The 22,622-nt window shown below is 37.2% G+C and overlaps 1 protein-coding gene across 1 annotated transcript in view; it reads left to right on the forward strand.

Annotated features, from left to right (window-relative positions):
- The first annotated feature begins 5,266 nt into the window (after positions 1 to 5,266).
- SEMA3A (semaphorin 3A) overlaps positions 5,267 to 22,622 on the forward strand; it is a 121,032-nt gene continuing 103,676 nt past the window's right edge. The window contains exons 1-2 of the mRNA XM_019473707.1: positions 5,267 to 5,422; positions 8,179 to 8,241. Of these exons, the coding sequence (XP_019329252.1) occupies positions 5,267 to 5,422; positions 8,179 to 8,241 (219 nt within the window). The remainder of the gene's footprint in view (positions 5,423 to 8,178; positions 8,242 to 22,622) is intronic.

Below are 22,622 nucleotides of genomic sequence, written 5' to 3' on the forward strand. Positions count from 1 at the left end.
TAAGCACTGCTGGCTAATGCCTTGCAGGAAGCCGTCTTGATTTCCTGCCAGTCCCTGCCTTTTCCTTAACTGTTTGACAGGGGCAGACTTCACCGTCTACACTCAGAGCAATAAAATGAGGAAGCTACAGGAGAGGTTGGAAGTTAAAATAGCCACTTCTTTCCTTGCACGGTAGAATTAGTATCTTAGAATTCAGCAAATAATCACTCAAAGACTAATGACTAATTTCTACCCAGGATTATTTAGACAGATATACATGCTGATATACAGAACGGGCTCAATATGCATCTGTATAAGCAACAAATGCATGTGCAAACATGCGGCCACCTGATACTCTGTAGCCAAAGTAAAAGCCTGGCGAGAGAAGAAGGAAATGTTCAAGCATGACATTGTGGGAGGCATTGCTCACGATTCAGCAAAATCCCTGCTTGATGGCATAATACACATTGACTCATCTTTTATCTACTGCTAGGAGTTATACAGTGAGATCTTATCATTACTGGCAAAGAAATGAAGGTCGAGAATTTTGTGCAACCAGCAACCCACTCATTTGATTCACAAACGTGTTATGACGAGCAGAACTGCCTGAATAATCCAGTCGCTCTGCGGAGTCACCAGTGATAGGACAGAGCCAGATCTGAATGCTAGTGAGGAAGCTGGGAGACCTTTCCTCTGATTTTTCTAGAAATTTATATGGCCCTTTAATCCTTATCAACAAAAAAAATCTTGGCTGGCATGTTATTGTGAAGTCTATAACAGGAACGCAGGTCAAAGCTCACAAATTTTCTAACTTATTACACAGACAAACGTCCTTTCACTAAAAAGATAGTTTGTCTGGTAGTAGATAAGGAAAAAATAAGATGGTTTTCTTTTGTTATGTTCTTCTCTTGACAAACTCCTCTGAAGGAACACAGACATAAAACAAGGTTTACAGTGGAATACCAACCATGGATAAAGCAAACCTCAGGATCTGCCTGACTGTATTCATCTTAGCGATAGCTGTGGTTTTCTGGCTTATTCTTTAATGAAAAAAAGTGTCATAAAAATAAACCAAATCTACATTCCTTGTGCATGCATATCTCCATGGATTTCACTGCAGGAATTTGGCCCTCTGTGTGTATACATACTATTAAGTTGCAATTCCATTAGCAAATTAAATAACCATGTATTAAAATGAAGGCAAGAGTTAGGGACTGGTTTTCTTCTGTAAATTTGCCAGCTTGATCTGGCAAAGTGAATGTTCTGACACAAGTCAGACTGGATCAACAGAAACATCAGTTAATAGAAGAAAGGCCATGCAGAGTCTTCAGAAAGGCACATTGATAAAGGTCAAATACTTCAACCTTGGACACTGGCAGAGAAAGGAGAGTAAGATGGAGCAAGCAAGTCAGGACTGTGAATTAAAGGTAGTTGAAGTGAAGTGGTTAGTAGGAGAACCTGGCCCACAAACCTTGAGAAACTCAACCTCCAGCTGGTTTCAGTGATCATCACAAGTGAAAATTCATTATGATAGTTCTTTAAGATACAGTGCATTTCAAACCATTAGTTTTGGTCATCTGCAAAACTCTTAATAAATGTGGGAAGCAAGCAGCAATAACAAAAGCAATGAAGTCTTTATTACCTTCAAAATGTCACCACCCACTCTAAATCTACCTCATACAGCATTTTATAGACAATATTACAGTCATAATGTGCAGTGGTTAGCTTTATAGGGCTCATTCATTCCTGTTCAAAACAACAGGCATGACTACAGCTGAGGATGTGTCAAAAGGAAATAAGAAAATGCTCTCTGAGCAATTACTGAAGAAATGGTACTTGGTTGCAACATCTGGTGGAGTAATGTTACCATCTTTGCAATAAAAAAGAACTGGACAAAACACAGAGGAAGTAAAAAAAATGACTTTAAGTACAGGCAACCATTATCTGTCTGCATAGGTCATGGATATGCCAACCTTTAATAAGAACAACAGCAACAAAAAATGGAAAAGAATTAGGGTATGCATAGTAGACAGTATTAATTTCGTTGACTTATTGAAGGCATTCATAATTTTCCTCTTGGCATTGCAATGCAATCTTTGTTGCAAATCTTGGTTTATTTTAGCACTGATCAGCCATGTACCTTGCCATCATGACTGATCGACATTTAACAGAATTGATGGATGTCAGTGCCCTTCTGGGAATGTGCCCTGTCACTGCTGTTTCTGTCATTCTCTCAGCTATAGTCACTGGCTGGATACTGAAAAGACACTGGATGGTAAACACTTTGAAACTAATTAATTTGAGGAAGTGGAATACTTAATTTGTATTGATTGTGCAAATGCCATTGTTTTGCTCTTCAATAGCCCTTTCCAGAATGTCATATGAAGCTGTATTCATCACTGGAGAAATACATGTAAGTTAGAATAAACAGCAGAGAAACTGAAGAGATTATTTAGGTTTTCACCTCTTAGTTGTGATGTTACTCAATCCTAACTGAATTAATAATGAATGAGAATCATCAGCACCCAAATGACATTTGTCTCCTCAACCTATATTCTCAACCTGATTCCTGATGAGAGAAATATGATTTCACATGATTTGAAATACACTGCTTGGAACATGCCGAGGCCTAATTTTTTGGGTAATAGACCCTGGAAATCTGGTCATTTCCTGCAAAAATGAATAATGGGACAGTACGACACATACTGGATTAAAACCCAGGAGAAATGTCCTAATCTTAGAGAAGACAATGGGGATTTAGCTTTTCATTTGACTTTAAATTGTAAGTTCAAAAAGAAACTCACCAGTGTTACCTTGAACATTGTTGCATACTCTAACGAATCACAGAAAATGTAAAGAAAAAAAAGATATATATATTTCTCTGCACAGCTACACCTGGTCCTTTTAAGTTATACTGTGGAGACATATGAACAATGAAGATGATGATGTAATTTACTCTTGGCCATAATAAACCTTAGACTCCAATGTTATGATCTGGCATTTTTCATGAATATCAGAAAAAAACATCAATCACCATCTGTAGATGTGAATATTTAGAACTCTGCATTAGCAAAATCATATCAGGCTTGTTTTAAACCAAGTAGCTGTGTGCCTAACTGATCTTATTTTCATTTATATCAGTTTTTCATTTCTGTAACATTGGCTTCAGCAGACACTTGTCTTTACACTGCAGTCACAAAGGGCAGAGTCATATCTATGCGAGCTCAAACCAAGAAAGATGAAAAAATTACAAAGGTTTTTGACAGCTATATTATAAGAAAAATGATCAGATACAGATGACAGCAAAGCATTTCTAGCCAAGAGAGTTCTAAGACAAGTTAAGCAATCAATCATCTGCATCACTCACTATTCAGTGAGTCGACATTCAACATCTGAATCAGTCATTAAAAAAAAAAATTAAAAAAATTGAGAACTTGGGTCTTGAGCAGTACAAGTTTTAAAAAGTATTCTGTAACACAAATGTATAGCTGTATTTAGCCAGAAAAAACATAGAATAAGGAACGAAATATAGTGCATGTTCTGACACTTTGCTACATTTCTGCGCAAATTAACTCTTTTTGGTGCTAGTGAAAGTTTTTCCAAATAAGTGCAAAGAATACTGGGGCAAAGCTAGCCTGAATGGTATGCAACTTTTACTGTTATCTTTACCTTCCTTGAATATGTTGCCTACTAATTCTTGCCATCAGTATCAGCCTGCTTCAAAATCCACCTGGTATAAGTGAATGTAAAAAACAGGTTTAACATCTGTGGGACTACTAAGCTGCAGGTGCTGAAATTCTGTAAAATCATAAGTACCACTATTATGCAGGTCCAAAAAAGTCCCACCTAGCATCTTCCTTGTTCTAGTTAAAATAAAAGAAGGGGGGGAAAAGAAAGAAAATGAGTTTAAAAAGAAAATTAAGCAGAAGCTTCTGTTTTAACAGCAGCTTCACCTTGATTTTTAGCAGCATAGGGGATGCTATCTTACGCTCACTCATCAATTGGAGTAATGGTGAAAAATGGGAGTGATCTTACTGAAAACCAAAAAGTCATAGCAGGTAGCTGCACTGTTAGGTAAATCCTAGACATCTAGGTGTTTGGCAGCTGTTTTGAGAGAAATGACACGTGTCCTTGGTTTGCACATACGGCAGAGCTAACACAAACGTTAGATGCCTGAAGGCGTTGGCTGTGCCCTCTAGCCATCAGCCGTTGGATCCCAAAGTATTTGCTCCCTTTCTTATCTGTCCTCATGGGTGCTGTATGAGGAGCTGCACTGGCATCAATAGAACTGCTCCTGCTCCTAAAACTGTGTGTTTGCCTCCGTACATCACAAGGTCAGGGCCTGAACCATGCAGAATTTGTCATCACAGGGAAAGTTTCTTATCGATGACTTACTAATGCTGACATGCCTTGAAATGATAGAGATGGTTTGGCTTTGGTCCTGATATGAATGTAGATAGAAAGGAATAAAGAAAGAGTGTTTTCACAAAAGTTTATACTAATATGGTCTTTATTGTCTTACGGAAAAAATATTTTTAAGTGCTTTCAGGAAAATATATATGTCTTTGTTAATGTTTGTGAATAGCTAAGAGGATTCTATGGATCCTTGTACTTAAAAAAAAATCCTGTCTTTGGCAAGTGCAGTGTCTCTGTGAGGAGTATGAGAATTAGAAAATTATTCTTTAATTTAAACAGAAACAAAATTTCTTCTCTATATATATTGTGTATGGATAAATACACAATTCCAAGCAAGGGAACAACATGCTGCCTGTGTCAGTAAGCTGGGAAGATAATAATACATGTAAGAATAGATTGTACGTGTTATTTTATGTCATCAACTCATCATTCTTATCCCCTTTCTCATAACTTACAGATCTGTATGAAATAGTTTTGTATGCTGGAAGTAGGAGATTTTGTGTTTAGATGTGGTTTTTATTGGCTGGTCATCCTCAGGTTTATCCTTGTAAATCTCATTGATTGAACAAAATTGAACTTTGTCCAACAATTGATGAGTTACATGGATAGAATTTTACCACCTAAAACCTCATACAGGAATTTAATTTATTTCACTGATGTTTTGACCTTTGTTTGTGTAGGGCTGAATCTCACAAGCAGTTTGGGTTTGGCTACTTGAAATAAAAACATTCAGGGGCCCAGATGCATAACTCTTTCACTGGTCTCTACTCCATAAATATAAATTCCTAAAATGAAATCCATACAAGTCAAAATATGTCTCGATTTTATTTGACCATATTAACAAGGAAAGTATTACCTTTATCTTACAGAAATGTTGGAATCCAACAATATAATAAATTTCAATGGACTAGCTAATAGCTCCAGTTACCATACTTTCCTCTTGGATGAAGAACGGAGTCGGCTGTACGTTGGAGCAAAGGATCACATATTTTCTTTCAACCTGGTTAACATCAAGGAATATCAAAAGGTACTCTCGTTAATGTTTTGTACAATGTAAATATATACTTTTAACGTTGCAGAATTGTTATTACTCAGACTATATTGGACACTGTATGAATTATGTAGTAAGTGTTTGGATGTCAGGAATACTATTACAACAAAAACATTTGCTGACTCTATGAAGAGAAATTTATAATAAGCCTATAACCTATGACTGTATAATCTACAAAGCTTTTTTCAGACTATGAAAAAGTAAATGATAAGTGAATAATCCAGCTATTTCCCAAACAAGACATACTTTCATGTTTACTGCTAAAAAAACCAAACAACTATTATGACAGTTTACACAAAAAGACCTTTTTACCCTGTATTTCTTTGCAGACAAAAAGAAGCTGTTTGGGAGTCCGAGTGTCGATTTCTCTCCTTTAACCCAGCACTTGTAGGCACTCTGCTTCTGCTGCTTTCAAACCAAAATAGATTCAGTATTAATAAAAGAGGAATAGGTCCATAAAAGCTTGCCATTCTTGATGGAGAGCATAATTTTCCAGTAAAAGTTGGTGATGAATTAAAAAGCTGACAAACAGTCCAGTGATGTTCTTTTGTTGGATTCTAAATAAATAATTTCATTTTTCATTTATTTTAATAAGACAAAATGCTAAGAAGGTAAACAATGGGATGGAGGCTTGAGCTGCTATATTTAAGTATTTTGATAGCACATTTTGAAATCCAGAGACTTCCCTTTTATGAGAGATATATTGCTTCAATACCCAGAGATTATTTTTTTTTTTGGTGTTCCTGACCTTTTGCCCGTTTGACTATTAGCTTCCTAAGATGATAGCAATAAATACCTTGTGTTTGCTGTTCAGAAGGAAGACAGGCTATTCATTTGTATTCTCTAAGGAAAAAGGATAAAAGGAAAACGGGGTATTTTCTTTTCTATTCTCTTTAGAGCAGCTATAAAGGAAACTAGCTATTTATTTGAATTCTCTGAGGGATTGATAGCTTAATGTGCAAAACATCTGGAATAATTAAAGGAAAGAAGGTGTTTCCATTGCAGAAAACAGCTCTGCAAAACGGGAGGAATTGTATCTTACATACTTACATATTCAGATACCTTTAGAACTCTATTTGAAATTATATACAATTATTACTATATTAAATAAAGAATTGCTGTTGGTAACAGGGAACTGAATGTTGGCAACAGACTTAAAGAACAGACTTACAATTTAGACTTTAGATTTAAGAATAGACAAAAGGCTTAAAGAATTTGGGGATCTGCTTATTAAAGACAGGAGGGTCACTGAAGAAACTTCGAACAAAATCACAGTGCAGCCAGTGCTGCACTTGAGCTCGAACTTCACCAGTTGTTGTTTCCACCATGTAAAAAAGAACTAAGGTTTCTGTCTAACTGCTGATAGCATCATATAACTCCAAAGGAGCACAACTCAAAAAGTCAAACTTTCCAGTCTATTAAAAAGGGTTCAATTTAGCTGACTTTTACACCAAATTAGAGGAAAATATTGTGCTGTAAGAATAAGGAAAAAGAACATCTAGCCATTCATTTTATGGATTAGAATGCTGGTTTGCATGGTACAGAAATCTTTGCTCAAAACTTGAACTGAACTTGAACTGGTCCTCTTGGGAGAACTGAGAAGTTTGGTTAATATTTTTCAACCTAGTAAATTTAAAATTTCACATGTCTCTGCACATTTTAAACTGAGAACAGAAACAGGAAGTAGCAGGAATCCTTTGAGAGAGAATGTGCTCATAAAATTTTCAGCCTTATTTTGTAGACTTAAGATGTTTGATTGCTGGTTGGATTTCATTAAGTTTTAAGAAAAATTTGAATTTAAAAATGTGGTTGCAAACCGTATTTTCAAATGTCATATATAACATCTCCTTTGACCTCTTCTGTCATCCATATTCATTCTTTTTTCTTTTCTTTTTGAATACTTTGCCTTTTAATTTCTTTTAACAAACTATATTGAACACCAAGGCTGTAATCCAGACTTATGGCCATTCATATTGCATTATCTGAGGCTCCCAAATGAATAGCCTGGCATTTTATGGGAAGATCATGTTTTATTCTATATGTAATTCCTAAAAGCTTTTCAAAAAACCATGAATAATTGACTGCGAGGGTCTCTGGATTAGCTCTGTATGAGATGAGATCCATTTTCTGCTAAGCAAACACTACAGTAAACCTAGGTTTAAGTTTACCTGTGTTAGGGTAGCTCTATAGGAACAGCATAAACATTTCTGTTTTGATGGTGTGATACTTTTCAAATACCATGGCTTCTTTTATATTATTTAATTAACTAAACCTAATAGAAGAGTGAACTAGTAGGTACACTGAAGAGGCAAACACCTCATTTCTGATGCTGTAACTCTAACATGAGATTGCATTTCACATAGATCTGATTTATTGTTAGTAAGTATCTGAATTTTTTTGCTTTCAGTCTCCATTCCATTACATCAGATTTGAAACAGTGGAAGAACACTCACTTAATGGAGAGTCAACCCTCTTATCATTAGTATTCAAGATTCACTGCTGAGATTCACAATACAGACTATATTTCAAGATTGTTTTTACTGTGATTCCTATTATCCATATTTTGCTCCTATAATTTCATTTCTTTGTCATAAAATTTTATGGAAGAAAAGGAAATAAGGAAAAGAATGGGGAAAAGAGAAACTGGATAAAGACACTGCAGCATTTGGTCTGCAATTTGTGATTATTGAAGCATGAAATAACACAACGTGATTTTTGTTCTGTGTCTTTAGATTGTTTGGCCTGTTTCTCATTCCCGAAGGGATGAGTGCAAGTGGGCTGGAAAAGATATTCTGGTAAGTACAAATCTTTTTAGCATTTTTTTTTCTTTTATAAAACATCGTAAATATTTTATTATGTCTTATTGTGTTAATTCTTAAAGTATTTTTCCTCCTCTGTAAGGTCACACATCTGATCATAACTTCAGTCGAGTTATCTTAGCCTTCTTATTCAAAATAATGAAATTTTGTCTTTATGACCAAGGGTTTAAATTTATAAATTTAAATCATGCAAATGAAATAGAGTTTATCTACCAAAAAAAAAAAAAAAAATCAACAAGAAAGAGAAGGAAAGAGAAACATCAGAATGAGAATTATTAACCCTTGTATACTTGTTTCCTGATCTCAGGGTACAGAGTATTTTGACTTATTTTTGCCCTGTTCCAGGTCCCAGTCCTACAGTGAGTTCCGAGAAGTGCTTTCTCTTTGTGGCATCTCACTGGAGTCAGTGGGTTTCCCTGAGCTCTTTCCTGCATTGAGTTCATAGCAAGATTGAGACCAAAGTGATTTTAACACTCTGCATCAGTTTTGGTGCCTCATGAAAGACACTGTTACACTAGGCATAATTGTCTGTACATTTTCCCTCATTCCTGTGTACATCTTATTGCCTGTATTTATGAGGTAGGAGAGACATAACCAGTAGCCTCTAAATAATAACCATTCCACACTGATAATAACTGTCTTCTTTATAAGAACAATATGGGAAATGGGAAGACAGGGCTGAAGAAGGGAAAAAAAGATAAAAAATACATGCATGCGATAAGCCAAACAAATACTTGCATAGTATAGCCAAATGGGAAATCATTCTGGTTGCCAAGGTATAACTGAGAGTGGAACTTGGCCCCGTGTGTATATGCTATTGGCCTGATTTTCAGAGATGATTCTGTAAAATATTCATAATGCCAACCATATGCCTCTAGAGAGCTCCATTTGAATAATTTCCTAGGTCATAATAAAAATAGTTTCATCAGTCTTTACCTAGGCCATAGAGGACAGTTGTCTTCATAAAAAGCTATTTGGGAACAGTAGAGGTGGATTAGGTAAAAACTAAGAAATATGGGTTAAGCTATATATGTGAAAGGATAGCTGAAGTGCCAGACACTTGGGATATCTCATTACCTAGAAATAATAAATTTAAATTAATCCATCTTCATGTTCACAAATAATTTTCAGGAGTATATTGCAAGGTGAGGACTACTATACCTAATATTCCAGGCTAAAAAAAAATAAGGATAGTGTTAAATGTCTGAGCAAATTAACTAACCTTACAGCTTGATCTTATATTATGATATTACATTAAGTAGATTTTTTTTTTTTTTGGGTTGAAACCTAGAAAATTAATAAGAGATTCAGCACCTAGAATGAAAGTATACTCTTTTATTTTATAATAATTATTTTTAGAAATTCACAAAGGTAGGAAAGAGTATGTGTTATACATTGCACTAGGCTTATTCTAATCCATTCATTGTAAACAGACACACTATTATTGTGAAGCGAGCTGCGAAGTTCAGGTCCCTGTTCTCTGACTGCTGTAAGCTTGAGAGGTCTATTTGTGCTGTAACTATTTTATTCACCTTGATTCTTTTGCTTCCTATGATATTAGGGCAGCTACACCTGCTGATCATGAGTAAAAGGTGAAGCCAATACCATACTCCAATGCTGAGCGTGACCCTGGCACATTAGCTGCCTGCTATGATCCTGTGCATTAGAAGCAGCGCTCCCATGAGCTGGTGGAAAAGAATAAGGCAGAACAGGAGCACAGAATTCAGGACACAGTGCAGCCCAAACTGAGGATAACAGTAGTACAGCACACTGTTGCTAGAATCAGATAATTTGCTTTGAAAAATATTTTTCACATATAGCGGTCATTGGGGGTGGTTTTGCTTTCCTTTTTAATTTTAGATTTCTCTACAAGTGTAAGTGACAAATAAAAAAACCGCATAGGTCATATTTAATGTGGGTCCAGTTTTATCAGACAACTAGAAAGATGGAATATATATCTTGGTGTGTTCAGGTGATCATCTTTCAATATTTACAGCTGCCTATTCTTGCCATAAAACAATGCATTACAAATAAAGTATTTAATGTAACTGCTTTAACTGTAATTACAGATAAAGATTACAGATAATTTAAGAAACTTATTATTCCTCCCTCGTTTATTCCTTAAAGCCATTGTCAGTACCTTGGGAGTGTGAAATATAAAGGCCATAAAAATAACTCAACAGAGTCTCATTAGAGGGAACAAGAGAAATAGGGGACGAATAAAGTGACATACAAAACATACTTCATCTAATATTGCTTTCAGCATGTACCACCGCTAAGATATTAGATACTCTTCACTTGTGATGGTTCAAAACTTTCTACATGACAGGCTATACTTCTACATTGAGGTCTTTTTTAAAAACTTTTTTTTAATTATTGACCTCCAGGGGAAGTCAATGCTGAAAATGCAAGTCCCTGCTAATAGGCCAGGTGCACTGCAGCAGCTGCAGCGCAAGTATAACCCCGGCTCTGCCCCACTGCTAACCTCAGCTATGACCTCCGAGATTTCCTCTCGTAATTATAAGAGGTAATTTATTGTCGTTTTCACTCCTTCAGAGGGATTCCTTATACTGACGCTGTCAGTCATGCCGATCTAGGTACAGCAGGTTTGTAGCTCAGGACAGTCCACACGGGATTTGAGGAGGGCGTCTGACTGTTCCCGCTCTCCTGATACCCCTTTGTTCCTTAAGCAGTCATTTTCATTTCTGTTTCTTAAAGGGCTTAGTATATGTTAATTAGTTAAGCTTTGCTCACTGGATAGATAGATAAACCTTTTAAAGCATGCTTCAGATCTAAACCTTTCAAAGTATGCTTCGGATCTTTTTTTTACACGGTAAGCTGCGAAGAGAGGCTGAAAGACTCACCCCAGCTATGCAATACTTACTTACAGCAGGACTTCACTGGTGGAAGTTAACTGCTACACTTTCCCATAAAATACAGATTTTTTTCCCAATAAAATTGTAATTACTGTCCCATGCAAGTACTTAGTATTACAATATATTTCCATTTCCTCGGTATAGAATATCACAAGCACCAAAGTAACATTGTTCATGAAAAATTAAAGACTATAAATAACAAATAAGATCTTTGCTTATGTAATTCAACTAAATGAGCAATTCTGTGAGGATTTCTTGCTATTCTGGACTTCAGTCTCTCATTTGATCTATTCTGGTTGCTCTAAGTCCCGTGAAAATTTCTCACGATTCCTGACCAGACCTTGGTAATGATCAAAGAAGACAAAGTCTCTACAGAATACTTCTCAGCTTTTATACCGAACTAACATTTCAGACATGCTGCTAGTCATATCCCTCAATAGTGAGCCTCAATATTTTGATTTTAAGATCTCACAGGCACCTGGGACCCAGCAGAAACACATGGCAACCTCTGCATTACATATGGATTAAATAATAGGTAACTGCAAAAAAAAATGTGGCTACAATTCCACTCTGACATTCCTGGGATGTCATAAACCAGCAAAGCGAAGCTTGGGTGATTTACAAAAATTACCAGAAACACTAGTTAGTTTTGCAGGTAGTGATAGGGTAGGGATAGCTTCTTGACTGGAAAGCTCATCTAGTCCTTAAACTATTAATTTGCTATTGTTTTAAAAGTTTGGGCTGCTGTTTAGTCGATACATCTCTGCACTAGATTTGGCTGAGGCACCATAGCAGTAGTTCACGGAGTACACAGTTAATCAGAGAAATCCCTATTAAAAGTTATGATAGATTTCTACGACTTGAAAGCTTTAAAGATGTGTTTCTGAAGGTCACCTTAAGATGTTATTTTCAAGTGTGATTTGACTATTTAATTTATTTAGCCACTTTTAAAGATCCCAGCTCAAATTAAATTGTCGAAGTGGTCCCTTCTGGCCTTGACATGTATAAATCTTTAAAATTTCAATGGGTACTTTAACAAAGTCACATAGGACATGCTACATGGTGACAGATACTTATACACACTTTGAATGCTGTATGAAATCTGCTTCTCCCTGGATGTTTCTGGTGAGCATTAAATGTTGATATACAAACAGATACAAAGAGTACCAAGTACTTTTACTCAGTACCAGCAAGGTTCTACATACGCTCCGTCACATGAACAAACAGGTCCATACAGAGAGTTACACTTTTGTGTCATTTCCCTTAATAGCTAAAGCGTATCAGCACAATTGTGTGTGTATTAGCACTGACTGTGTTATATTTTATAGGAGATGGACATCTACTTGGGCTCTTTAATTGCTGTTAAATTTTACCCAGTTATGAACTCTTACCTGAATTCAACTGTGATTCACTTTTTTATACTTGACAGTTCTCTTGGTAATTTGGAATCACTGTAGCTCAGAAACCTGTTCCCATTTAAGAAGCAGCCAGACTCTTTACACTACACATGACATAGCTATATTCTGTGCATGCTTCTTTGCATTTAAGTGTGGCTGACACTTAATTATTGAGTTTATGGTTCATGCAGGTAGAATCACATGGCTGTAATTTAATTCACCATCTCATTTGTTATGATAATACTTAATTTAAGCCAAAATGTTCATACGCCATCTCAGTTTATGCTTCCTTTAAAGTTTTCCGTCCCCTCCCTAAATCACAGGAAGATTAGCAATTCCATAGGCTTATAGATCCATCAGTGTGCAATGATTTAATTTGGAAAGAAAGAAGAAAAAGAAAAAAAAGAAAAAGTGGTGTGTAACTTAACAAGTGTCCCTCAGCAATATCTGGTGATACTTTCGAAAAACAAAGTTGGCAATAAATGAGCACTATTCCCTTTAACTCATTTTATTACTGTTGTTGCCTTAGGGAAAATAAAAGAACATGGAGGCAGAATGTAAAAGTAATCCTTTTCATCTGTTATTGTAAACAAAGATCTGAAGAGGGAACCTGAAAATTAAATATACAATGCTGGCTGGATCTAGCCTGCTTCTAAATTCATCTGACAGGCACAGTTTTTCCAGTCAAATTACCTCTGGCCCTTTGGGTGTGCCAAAGAGAAGTTCATCCCTTTCTGTCAGCGTTCTTCCTTTGGAGGATATCTACAGCCAGATTTCCAGCTTTTCTGTCACCAACCCTCACAGCCATCCCCACTTCCTTTCTGGCTCCCTGTCTCCAACATAGCACTGAAATCCTTTAACAGAGCCTAAAAACTCAGGACCCCCCCCTCCAGCCTGGGGAAAAGGAAAAAGTGCATATCCCTGGGCGTAGGAAGGGGTAAAGTGAGCAAAATCCAAAGCAATGGACCTCCTGTGAGGTTAGGGACAGAATTTACTCTCAGTGTTACCTACTACAAGGAGAAACGTGACTTTTGAGCTGTTTGTAGACAAATAGTGCCACTGCATATCGCTTTCAACTCTATCAACTGTCCCAGTTAGTACACTGGGATTATTCACTTGAGGGCTGCTCGCTCCTTAATCTTGTCCATCATCTTTAGTGTGAGCATGATTTCCTACCAAAGCGTTTATTACCATTTGTGAGACGGGAGAGTGAGACATTTTATAAGTAGTGTGCTGCTTTAATGTTGCTGCTGCGTAAAACTGCTTTGCATAGACTACAAACAAAACAGAAAGACACATAGGGGGGGAAAAAATAAAACAAACCTACAACCCCTTCACTTAGACGTTAACTGAGCTTGCTAAAAAAGAAGTATAATACAGTGGAGTCTTTCAAAGTCTTGCGGAGCTCTCTAACAGAATTTTTCCCCCTGGGAAATTCTGGCTGCGCCAGCTCCAGTTCTTGGATGGACCCCCACAACACACCCGCCAGCATAAAGCCTCATTTATGGCTCTTAGTTCAGATGTTGATCCTACAGCTTGTGTTCATTTAGGCATTTGCATATATTTCGTTATATGAACTGACCAAGGCAAATCAGTTACTATAAGGTAATAACTTGTGTACTTATACAGAGGAAGAATTAAGTTGGCAGTTGTTCAGATTTTCCTATTTTACCCATTTATGTATCATGGGAAGTCACTTAAGTCTTTGAGTATGGGGAACAAATTGGTATAGATAAAGGAAAAAGCCAATTTTCCAATTTTGGGCTTATTTTTCTGTTTATAGGTGTGACTATAGAAATTTGCCTCTGAAGGAAACTTAATATTCATCAGATTTAATGCAGTCTTACAGAAATGTTTTCTTTGTTGTTTTTGAAATAAAAAGTCACAGAGTTAGCAAAGGGAAAGTAAAGGACAAATGAAGGAAAAATCGTTCCAAAAATTATAGGGTTTATTTTTTTATCAATAGGTGTTCCTCCTGAGCCCTAGTTTGGCCTTGGCAAAGTCTGAGAATTACTTTTATTTATGGCTGAGTTACTAGCTATTGCTGTTTCAAAATTATGTTGGGTAATGCCTTGTTACGATTTATTGCATCTCAAGATGGACAGAGTAAATTTATTCTTTGTACATTTCTTTGCAGAGAAACACATTAACTGGATAACCAGTAAAAATGATCGATATGTTTAGTCCCTGTTTTCTTTCAGGGCTTCAGTATGAAGCTCATGAAGTCAGAGAAAAGCCTTTCTCTTGGTGCCAGTCACTTTTTTTTTTTCCCCTGAATTTGCTTCACATTTTTTCTATTTTAGCACACAGGCTGGTGGGGTTTTTTTTTGTTTGTTTGGTTTAGTTGTTTTTTTTTTTTTTCTGTTGCTTCAGTAAAAGGAAGCGTTTGGTTGGTTTAGTTTTTGGGTTTTTTTCTGTTGCTTCAGTAAAAGGAAGCCTAGTTTAAAAATAAAGGATAGGTCTACTCTGAAAGATCACATATCACAGGTCCTCTATACTCAAGATGTGGTCGCTGTGTCACTATTAAATTAATCCACAACTTATTTTCTTTCTGTAGACCTGTTACACACATACACCAAAAATAGGTCTACTAAATTCCTTGCTGCTGCAAACAAGTCTAAAATATTTTCTTTTTTTTTTTTTTTTGTAATAAGTAAAAGAACTAAATGCTAGTTAAAGGGAAAGTTCTTAAAATAACCTAGGAAATACTATGCAATTATTTCCTATGTCAAAGCTAATGCTTTGTTCAGTTTCCACATCTTCATGTCAACAGAATATCTTTAAAAAAAACTTTTCAGTGTAGAGGAAGTTTTGTATTCTAGAGATGGTGGAACAAGAAAAGTAAGAACAGCAAATAAAGGGAGAATTTATATCTTTCTCTCTTGCTTTTGGGGTTTTGTTGGTTTGTTTGTTATTTTTCTTTTTCTGACTGAGTGATGTGATCTGTGTTGGATCAAATAATCTATTGATCTCTTTTTCCCTTGGGTAATTCATTCCCGATTAACATCTTCTAAAACTTTAGGTTACTATACATGTATCATGAATACAAAAAACAAACAAACAAAAAACCCCAACAAAAAACAACCTCCAAAAAACAACCTGACAAAAAAAAACGAACACCAAAACCGCTCAGCAAACTCTCATTTCAATAATTTCACTTTGGTGCCAAATTTTTACTCAGTGGGAATTTTAGGCTTCTGTGACTTCAGGTTTCTCTGTTCAGCATCTCTCTGTGGTGTCGAAATAGTTAAATATCCACACACAAATTTCCGGATTCTCACAGTAAGGCACATGTAACTTCATAGTCTAGTTTACAGAGTATGTTTATTTACAGGCACACATATTGCTAAGCAACTGTCCCTTATAGATGCAACAGTCTTTTGCTTCCTTTCAACACTTCATGGTTTTACGTTCACTTTCAACACAGAAGTTTTGAGTATATTTGTCTTAGGTGGCTGTGAGTGGATGTCATTACAGGATATGCCTGTAATATGCTGAATAAAGGCAAGCTGACTGATATGGAATCTAGGTGCTTTATGTGTCTACAACAGGCTTGACAACCTGTTTGTCTGAAACGCTCCACCTAATTAGCAGGTCTTGATCCTATTCAGAAAGGCGGGGTGTAATCTGATTTCTCCAAGAGACAGGTGATTACCCCACCCAGATAGAAGAGATAGACAAGAGACACTCTTTAGATCTAGACTGTGGTCGCAACTTAAATTGCTGCTGGGCTTGGTGAGACTGCTTGAGGTGAAACCAAGCAGTATTATTCATTTCTTTGCTACTAAAGCCATGCCCAAATTGTGGGACAGGTTTACTCTACAGAGCAAAACCAATTTTGTTTTAAAGTTATGGTCAGAAAAGAACTGGCTTCTGCTTGACCTCAAGGCTTCCCAATGTTTTGAGGTATTCCTGAAATACTCTTCTGTTCCTTAAATGAATTCATTCCTTAAATAAATTCATTCTGTGCTGTAGGAAGTACATACTACTGAAAAAAACAATTCAAAATAAAGGAAGCTTGCTAATGCTCATGGAAAGGTTTAATGTACAACAATCATGCTGTGGCTGCAAAATCCTGAAAACCCACTTGTTTGCTGGACTGCATCCACAAAAGACTTTGTTTTGCCTTGTTAACTATGCATTAATCAGATGTACAAAAATACGAGATAGTCATTAAATCAGGTATTTAGTACTGCAGCCTTTTCTTGGCATCCCTCTAGCTGTTCAGAGGTCCAGAACAATTATTATCTGCATCTGCTGAATGAGGATTTAAGGACTGGAAACATGTCTTATAATTTGAATATACTGAAAACAGAAAAAATTGGAGAAATTTTACTTCCTAAGATAGCTAGGTCAGATGGTTAATGCTAACAACAAAGATTTGTGTTTAGTCTGTGCAGTCAAGGGAGTCAAGTGAGGCATCTTTAAAGCACGGCTCCTAACGACTTCTTCTAATGGCTTTTGGTTTACAACTGTTTTCAGGACAGACCCCAGGGAGTATCCCACCTGGCTTAGCTACCTCCATGATTAGCCTTAGTGGTAAACTCTGGGCCAAATTACCAAATACCAGTAGTGACCACCAGATTTGCAACTAGGTAGGTAGGCAGGAAGGGAGACAGTTTGTGTTTCACCCTCAGTAACACAAAGAACCAGAGGAGCTTTCCATCTGCTGTGCAAGTGTGCTGACAATACAACTGTTTACTAATATGGCATGAAGTTTTGTGGCTTGAAGGAATCAGGATATGTCTACTTTTTTTCAGTGGCTTTATTTTATCATATACTTCGTTAGTTGGCTTCTTTTTTCCTGTCTTGATGCTTTAATGGTTTAAATTCATGCAGACATCCTGCAACTTGAGTAAATTATACATTTTAAATATTCTCATGAACTCTTGCCATATCAAAAAATCAGAGAGATAACAGGCATAACTTCATTGGAAAGATAACTGGAAGTACAGTAAGCTGTACTAGGCAACCAAAAATGTCTTATCAACCCTCATCAGCACCTTCAGTCTGAAATATCTCAGGGCACATCTTGACAGCAGAGGAAAGTCTAAATATGGAACTAATCAGTGGTTCCTCTGTAATGTTGGCAGTGGTCACCATGCCTAAGAGCAGTGTCATTCCTGACATCTCCAGAGGGGTCAAGTCCTCCAGATCACAATCCAATATAAGGGCCACTGGATCTGGGGATCTGTTAGCTTTTTCAAAGCTCTGAGGTGGGAAGACAAGTACAATTAGAATTCAGTCCACAAAACAACGTAGATTGATAAAAGAGACTAGGTATTTTGTTTACCTAGACATATTCTAGGCTTACATTGGATTTATGTGTGTGTGATGCAATACACGCTGCTTATCAGGCTTTGACTAATGGGGATGTAATCTCAAAGAACTAATTTAATAGGAATCCCTTTCTGTAACACAGACCCCGATACTTCAGCTGCTCAACTAACTTCACTCAGCACTGCAGACTGACTCTTTTTCAGAGGGTAGGACTATAAAACATTGATCCTGCTAATTGCAAGGTACAATAATGACAAAACAGGGATGGAAATGATGTTATTGATCCAAACTGCAAGAGGTACACTAATAAATCATAGTCTGCAAATGTTTTCGTGCCAGCTGGCCTCCCTCACTCTAAAATCATACACCTGCCTATACAGGTTCAGCTGGAAGGTTATCTCATCGAGTACAGGTGCCAGGCTTCATTTCCCCACCCATTAAGGCCTGTACGAAGCTCTTCATTCTCGGGGACTTTCCCGTTACTGCCAATGCGGCATGTAGCACCGTACCTTTGCATCTGTGTTACCAACTAGCTTACTCCAATAAAATAAAATTTAAAAAGATCATTGCATTTTAACAGGACTGGAATAATTTGCTTTGTTCCGTGCCTATTCTGGGCCTGTTTAAGCAGACTGTGCTCTTTGACCAATGTTTGTAAGTGCTACTGTAATAGAAAAAAGGGAACAGTAACAATTTGTAAATAGTCTTACTGCATTTTACAAAAACTTGCACACAAGCAGCAAGAGCTGTGAAGGCATGTGCCATGTAGAGCTCACCCTGAAGAGGACTTCCTTGCACGTGCTTACCGACATGCTAAAGCGTTTGCAGGATCTAGCTGAGAATCGATCATCTGTGTACATGGCAATCACATACATTTATTGCACTAACACTCCAGAAATTTTTTCCTTGAAACAATGCTGCTGCATGCTGACAAAGACACCTAGCCAATAGAGACTGAACTGATCGCAGCTGGCAGTAGCCCACTGGCAAAAGAGAGAAGTTAAAAAGCTCCCTGATAAATCCGGGACGTCTTTCAGCATTGTGATAAATTTGAATGACAGCAGTAATATCAGGGATTACTTATTCTCCATGGATATCCCTGACCTCGCCACCTGAGAATTCAACTAATTGGACAGAAGAAGAAGAAAAAAGTAAACATATTAATTAAACTCATGTATGGGACTTTATATGGAAACTGTCCATTCTCTTTGATTTGAAAGACAAAACACTTATTTATTTTGTTTGTCCAGCTGTTAGACGATAGCTTTAAATCCCCTTGTCCATCCAGTTTAGACAAAACCTTCTGATATTTTAATCACTTGGCTATGTGGGAAGGCTGAAATAAAAGAAGAATGTATTACAGGGTCTGATCCTTATCTGGATTAAATCAGCAGAAAACTGTTGAAGTTAATGATACTGTAATGGATTATTTAGCCTTCTACTTACTACCCTGCATAATCTGGCCATTTGCATTTGCTGTAATATCTGAGAAGCAGTATGGACATCAATGTTGGTTAAAAAAAAATGAAACAGCTTTCTTAAAATAAGGAGAAAAATCTGGATATTAGTTGGTCACAGGGACTTACCCTTTAACTTCCACTTAAAAAGATGATGTTAAAAACTCTTTGCTGCATCAGTAATCCAGATTGAAGGATGTAAGTTCCAGGCTTCTGGAGGAGAGATAATTACTGGAAACTCATAAAAACCACCTAAATTCTGTTTTAATTTTCATATGCGGAGCAGATGTTTTGACAGATGGATGGACTTTATTTTTGTAACTGTCCGGGAAAAGTCTGCATAACACAGCCTAATCAGTGTTACATATCTGTCGTGTTTGTTTTTCAATCTTTCTGCATTTGGTTCCTATGCTTTTGGTTGCAGACATTTTCTTTATAATTTATTTTTTCAGGCTAATCTCTCTCTGCATAAGCCCTTCTATCAATTTGATATATAAATATTAGAAAACTCTTAAAGAATAAATGTGCATGTTTGGTTAGTAAGTCAGATACATTGATCTTCATATAGTGGGTGCCCTTCTGGAAAACTTAATTAACACTACCTTCTCTTCAAGACAGGCCCTCTGTCCTCATACATAGTATATAATATTTGGAATTGAAATTTAGAGTTAAGATCTCTGTCCAGACACACTGGACCTCTTTGACTTTAATTCACACTTCGAATGTTAAGTGACAGTCTAAGAATTTCTCAACTTGCTCTACAAGTAGGACTTCAGTACAGCAGAATTTGCAGTGGGGTTGGTGCTTTGGCTGCATTACCATAGTATGATGCAAATGGTTTCAGCCACTTTCATTTCAATAAACTGTCAGTGTGGAGCTGAGGTTCTGAACCCCATAACCTCCTCCTTAAAGTTATGAACCTTTAACTCCTGTATGCAAGGTAGAATGGATTCAGCTGGAAGTCCTTGTGCCCTCCTGTGCCAAACCAACCCCAGGAAAGCCTGTAGTGTCTGCTTGGGCTTTGGTGAGGGATACAGTCCATATTCCTTCAAGCAGAGAAACAAGCTCGATTGTGCCCCATGTTTGGCATAGGGGCTTCAGCACATGGCAGAGCCAGGACAGGGCACGAACCATTTCTTTGGCCGTGCTTTGGAGGCTATTGGCAATCATGCCATCACAGGACTGTTTGCAGAAGCAGCTCCAGCAGTTACACTGTAAAAACAGTAGCTACCTGAAGAAGTTCCCTCTTGTCAGGACAGAGACAGAAAGACCTCGCAGGCTATGCTAAGAGGTCTCAGACATGAGCTTAGCTGCTCGGATTTTAAGACAGAGGTACTTCTGCACAAGGCCAAAGGCAGAGCCTACAGCTCTTGGGGAGACCTTATACCATTTATTGAAATATAAATGAAGATTAATCCTCTCCAGGGCTAGGCAAGATAAATGAATGGGGGTTTTGAGGACTGCAGTAACTCCCACATGGTGTACCTAATTTTCTCTTTGAATATCTACCTCAATCATTCTGTACTATATGCAATCACTTATGCTTTCTGCTGTATGTATGTATATATAAACTCAAGTTTTAGGGCATAAACCAGTGTTTAGCTTTATATAGACAAGAAAAATTTCCTAGTATTAAGCTGACCATTATAATAAACAGGATTATTAGGTGGAAGAATTTATAAAGATTACTATGGTGATTCCAGTGCCCCTCTTCTTTAAGATTTATTTTCATAACCCATCTAAGTAATACTTTCTTGCCTACGTAGAACTTTGCAAACCTTACATTCATTTTCATTCACATTATTAGGCTAAAAGTATTTTAAACTCCCAGTCCACCCTGCTTTCACAAATGAAAAAAAGCCTGATTTCCACCTGGAAAAGAATTTTTAAAAGTCTAATTTTCTTCCTTTGACTGTTTTACTTGACGAAGAGCAATATTCAAAGGGTATGGATATGTCCAGAATATGTTCTCTTTAAACAACATCCCTTTCCGGGGGAAAGTGAAAATGGATACAAAGGTACTGGGGGGCTGAACTTACAGGCAGACAGAGAGTTTAAATTCCCTGACAATTTGTTCCTTACAGCTTCTGGCTCTGGGTTACTTCCTCATCCTCCAGTGGATATTTTCTCCCGTCTGCTGTATTTTACCAAGATACTACATCTCTTTTGTTGTCTTTGTCTCCTTTCCAGTGCCTTACACTCTGAGATCATGTAGTGAAATGCCTTGTTCTGCTGGCACAGACCTTCACACTAACAATATAGCGCTGACCCGGGGGTCTGGCGAGGGGAGACGTTGCTGCCAAGTGGGACAAGCCCAGCTGGAGACACCCAAGTCATTCCAGGCCTCCAGCCAAGGGGGTCGGGGAGCTGCTTTGTAGTCGAGTTGACACAGTCACTGGTGTTGGGACCAGCAGAGCCGTCTGCCAGGTTTCACAACTGGAGGTACCATTGTAGGAGCCTTGCACTGAGGGCAGGACGGGGGAAACAGAGACTGAAAATGGGAGTCGGTCGCCCAAGTCTCATGTCACCTCACTGCACACACACTTTCCCTGATCAGAATATCTTCTTCAGCATACATGTGTGCTGAGATCTGGAGTCTGAGCGAATCATTCAAAACTGCTAATGTTATTACAGTATAGATTTATGGGAAGCTTTTTTTTCCCCATAGCCACATAAACTGGGAAAACCTAATATTCACCATCACGAAGCAGACTCTTGCTAAGTTCAGAATATCACTCGCAAATGCACAGGTACAACATTTCCACACATCACGCTGTAGCTGTGTAGCTGTACTTGAGCACAGTTAGACAAAGGAAGGAATCTGATTACCCTGCAATTGAAATCAATGTGCCTGTTGCTGTTGTTCCAGCGAGAATAGCACCGTCTCCCAGGCAGGGCAGAAAATTCACTTTGAACTTCCTGAGTTGACAAGGGCTTAAATCAGAACTGTAACTTTACTTTGATGTCATTTATTGTAGTTTAATACCCCTCTTTATTTATTTTTTTACAATCATGTAAAATATATAAAGAAACCTAATCTGTAAGGGAGGTGTATGAGAATTTAGTGAATAGACCTTAATGGTTCCTTTATGCAGCTATAAACCACAGGGAAGCTATAAGAGCAATCTGAACTGGACTAGGAACTTTAAATGTTATATAAATTTATTTGTCATAGTCAAAGGTTTATTGCTGTAGGTATTTACCTTCCCCATTGTTTAACTAGGCTGTGTATTTCTCAGACAACTATGGTAAAAAACATGTCGTACAAGGAATTAAGGAGAGCTTAAAAGCAGGGGTGAATAAGCCAAATCTGCTTTTGGAAATACATTATAAATCTGAAGTAACTT

The sequence above is a fragment of the Aptenodytes forsteri genome, unplaced genomic scaffold, assembly GCF_000699145.1.
Source record: "Aptenodytes forsteri isolate BGI_AS27 unplaced genomic scaffold, ASM69914v1 Scaffold87, whole genome shotgun sequence".
NCBI lineage: Eukaryota > Metazoa > Chordata > Aves > Sphenisciformes > Spheniscidae > Aptenodytes > Aptenodytes forsteri.